Source organism: Triticum aestivum, chromosome 2A (assembly GCF_018294505.1).
Source record: "Triticum aestivum cultivar Chinese Spring chromosome 2A, IWGSC CS RefSeq v2.1, whole genome shotgun sequence".
NCBI classification, from domain to species: Eukaryota; Viridiplantae; Streptophyta; class Magnoliopsida; order Poales; family Poaceae; genus Triticum; species Triticum aestivum.
This window is the reverse complement of record NC_057797.1, coordinates 477,494,075-477,498,312: the sequence shown is the minus strand read 5'-3', so window position 1 is coordinate 477,498,312 and position 4,238 is coordinate 477,494,075. Positions and strand designations below refer to the sequence as shown.

At 51.8% G+C, this 4,238-nt stretch overlaps 1 protein-coding gene across 1 annotated transcript; it reads left to right on the top strand.

The window, feature by feature from the left end:
• The first annotated feature begins 2,956 nt into the window (after positions 1-2,956).
• On the top strand, positions 2,957-3,916 carry LOC123189046 (protein indeterminate-domain 16). The gene has a single exon (XM_044601364.1). The coding sequence runs from the start codon at positions 3,177-3,179 to the stop codon at positions 3,717-3,719; it is 543 nt and encodes a 180-aa protein (XP_044457299.1). The 5' UTR covers positions 2,957-3,176; the 3' UTR covers positions 3,720-3,916.
• Positions 3,917-4,238: the final 322 nt, after the last annotated feature.

The following is a 4,238-nucleotide window of genomic DNA, read 5'->3' as shown; positions in this document are numbered from 1 at the left end:
TGTTGATGATGATGTTGGGATGATCTCAAGGATGATCATTCAGTTTGTGATGTGGTCACGAGGTGATCAGGTAGATCACGAGGTGATCGAGATGGTATATTGCTTGGCCAATTAGCCAAGCGTGAGAGGGTTTATTGAGATTAAGATGTTGGTTTATCAGCATTGTAGTAGTTTCATATCATGCTTAAGCAGTTGCTTTCATATCATAGTAGTCATTAATTAACCTGCTTAATGCTATGTTATTGTCTTGCCTTGATGCTTTTGGTTGTTGTGAGCTTGCAAGTACATTCAATGTACTGACCTGGCGTGTCATGCTAGATTGCAGGTGATGCAGTGATTGGTTGATTGCGTGTCGAGGTTTCCGTGCATGCGAGCTAGATCGTGTCCCAGCCAGAGTCCCTGCGGAGAGGAGTTCACCACCTTCGTCGTTGCTCCGCTGCTAGAAGTATTCCGCTGCTACGAGTTGTTCCGCTGCTAGCATAGAGCAAGTGTAGTATCGCAGGCGTAGTGTCCTTGTGCTGATGTGATCTTTTGTAACATCTGACCCTTGTATTATTATCCTTGTAATAAGAGTTTATTTGTTCTATGTCAAGCAGCGTCGTGTTCCAGAGACTTCTCGATCTCTGGGCTGGAATACGGGGCGTTCCGGTTTCTCTGAGTCGGGGTGCCACAACATGTCCTGGTGGTGAATGTGGTATGTGGAATATTGTATGGCATGGCTTGGTTCCTCCTAAGATGAAAGTTTTTGCATGGAAGGTAATTACTGGTACACTAGCAACTAACTTAGAGAGGAATCGACGTCATATTGGTACAAGGGCAACATGTGGAATGTGTGGGCGAGAAGATGAATCGTCATTTCATGCTTTACTAGTCTGTCCCAACGCGGCAAGCTTATGGGACGCGATGAAGGACCGTTGGCCATTGCCGAACAGGTATGATATTGCATGTACGGGTGATGAATGGTTTCTTCACTTGCTTGCTGGTCAGCAGAGCAATGTCCAGGACATGATCATTATGGCGATCTGGAGGGTTTGGCATTTATGTATTGAAGTCATGCATGCCAAATCTATTCCACCGACGGAGGTGTCTTGTGATTATCTATGCAGCTATCTTAACTCTTTGCTACAAGTAGGCTGTATGGGTGTGGAAGAGGTGATCAAAGGTAAAGCTCCAAATGTTGATGGAACCAGTGATTGAGAAAACTCGGTCATCATCGCCATGCCTTCCTTGGTCGGCTCCTCCGCCGGGCTAGGTAGCTCTCTCTGTTGATGGTTCTTATTGTGCGGAAGACGGAGCTGCAGGATCAGGTATGGTTTTACGTGATGGCAAGGGTGATGTTATTTTTGCGGCTTACCGACGCGTTTATCACTGTAATGAGGCGCTGGAAACGGGGTTACATGCGATTATGGAAGGAGTAAGTCTCGCAATTCAACGGTCGAATCGACCAGTTCAGCTACAATCTGTTTGTTTGGCGGCTTTGTCAGCACTGTCTAATGATTCACTGGACAGATCAGCATATGGTCATCTCTTGGCTGAAATCAAAGGTTTACTAGAGAATAGGGTGTTTGTTCGTGTTCAAGTTTCTCGTGATCAAAACAAAGTTGCACATTGCTTAGCAAATTATGGTAGATCTGGGGATAGCACTGCGTGTTGGCTTAACCAATCCCCTTCTTTTATTTCTGAACTTGTTGCTAAGAATTGTAATTCTGTAAGTTTGGAACGCCCTGTTTCCATCGCAAAAAAAAAGCTCTGATATCGGACTACATCTGAGGTGACTAAAACTACCACGCTCACTGAAAATATTGGAGGAGTATGGCCGAGCCACGTCGCTCATACCACGAAACTGCACAACCGCCACCATCGGGGCGCCGCACCAAGCAGAAATCCGCCCGTGCATGATCAGATCAACACCACTCTACCCCCGGTACGATGACTGTCAGGGTGAAGATTGGCGTCGTGATCTCCTCGTCGGGGTTACGACGACCCGAGGCGCCTCTCCTCACAAGGAACGGAAGAATCCCGCCACCGCCAGCATGGTGCAAGCAATGCCCGGTTGCGCCCTCGGGCGGCGGCGTGGGAAGGAGGGACGGGAGGTGACCTGCCTCTGGCGGCAGCTAGGGTTTCTCCGTGGGCGTCCGCGGGGCTACAGGGAAGTCGGGACGTCCTGTTGTCTTGTAGCTAGTTGATCTTTTTAAAGGTGATGAGGATGGAGTCAATAAGACAATAACAATCCAGGCATTGATTAACGATCCCAATACGCAAGGCAGTAAGCAGAGCTGCAAAAGAGAAAAGCGGGATTAAGCGAAGGTCCAACGAAGAAGCCCGATCGGGTGTAGGCGAATAGTTTTTGCACCCTTCTTTTTCGATGGATCCCTTTGTTCTTTTCATTTTTACAGAGCGGACAGAGGCAGGCCTACCATAAAGGCGTGGACGCGCCCCATGAAAGAAAACTAAACATGTGCATGCACGTCGAGAATTATTGTGGCGTTGCCAACCCGTAAAGCGCGAGGCATGCAGCATGTGGAACAAAAGCAGCCATGAAAGAACGTCCTGAGCTCCCTCCCTATGCCCCATCGCAGATTTGGCCGGCGGCATCGATCCCTTCCCTGCCTTCCTTCCTTGAGGCCACCAAACCAAACCTCCCCGCGGGTGGCGTCTAGTACGTGGTACCCCTACTCGTATCGCCGTACGCATGGCAAACCGAAAGAAGAAAATTCTGAATTGCGTCCAGGAGATACAAGAGGGTTTGCAGACAGAGACGCAGCTGCCTGCATTGCATCGACGAGAGATGTGGTATTTCCTTGTGGTCCACACAAGGCAGCTGCTGCGGGCTGAAACCGAGGAGGGGGAGGGAGGGAGGGAGGGGTACTACGTCCTCTCCTCGTGGCACGGACAAACATATGTCCCCCCCATGCGCAGAGTGCACAAAGCCACACTGCCGTGCCTAGTGCTGCAGATGACGCCAGGGGCGTTCCGGTAAAAGCGCACGCTGCCTAGATGCTCCTTGCTTTCGCTCGCTCGATCGATCGGAGGATGTATAAACACCCATATATAGTAATCCCATACGCAGCGTAACGCATAACACCTAACTAAGCTAGGCTAACAACCCAAAGCACAACGCGGGGAAGCAGGCGGGAGAGAGGGAGGTATACCTCGCTGCTTGGCCTCGATCTTCCATGGAGGAGCAAGGGGAGAGGGGGCTCCAGCTGCTGCTCCCCGCAGCCGCTGCTCGGGTGCTCCGGGAAGCGCCGGCCAGCGCCGCCACCGACCACCAGCAGCTGGACCTCGACCTGTCCATGAGCATTGGGCCGAGGCAGCAGCAGCTGCAGCTGCCACGGCCGGCGCCGCCGACTCCACCGGCGAACGAGAGCAGGAGAGCGGCGGCGACTGTGGCCGCCAGCGCTGCGACGGCGAGGCAGCTGCAGCAGCAGCAGGTGACGGTGGACGTCCGCGCCGTGAAGCAGCAGACGGCGGAGCAGGCGCGGATGGCGTCGGCGGAGCGCGCCTACGCGGAGCGCGTCCGGGAGCTGGCCAAGCGGGAGCTGGAGCTCGCCGAGAGGGAGTTCGCGCGCGCCAGGATGATCTGGGAGCGTGCCCGCGAGGAGGTGGAGCGGGTGGAGCGGATGAAGCAGATCGCCGCCAGGCGGCTCGGCTCCGCCGCGTCCGCCGCCGCGCTCGAGATCACCTGCCACGCCTGCATGCAGCGCTTCCATCCTTAATTAGGTCGACATGGTCGGTCGGAGATCGATGCTTCCTGCTCGCCATTGCTAGCTGTAACTCTCTCTCTCTCTCACTCTATCTATCTTTCTATCTCTCGTATCTCCTGTCTTGTGAGTGCCAGTCACCTTCTGTTTGAGACGATAATCATCTGGTTGATGCATGCAGCAAGGAAGCGGTTATTCCTCCTTACTCTATACATCGGGTGTACATGCTTAATTAGTTTTTTATTATGGAATGAGGGCGCATGCTTAATCGCAGCAGACTGCCTTATAATAAAGAAACAAGGGAGTAAACAACTGATGAGTTCAGAAACCAAACTAATTGTATATAGTGCCAAGAAAAGCAGATTAACTGAATTAAAGAGTATATTTTCTCTCTTTGCTAGACAGAGGTTGGACGGATCCCTCTGTACTGTACTGTTGAGCTAGTGCGGTGACAGCAGTAGGTCTGACAAAAAATTAATATTGGCCATCAAGTTTGGATGATTTCAGCTCCTTTGGCCATGCATGCTAGTGGAC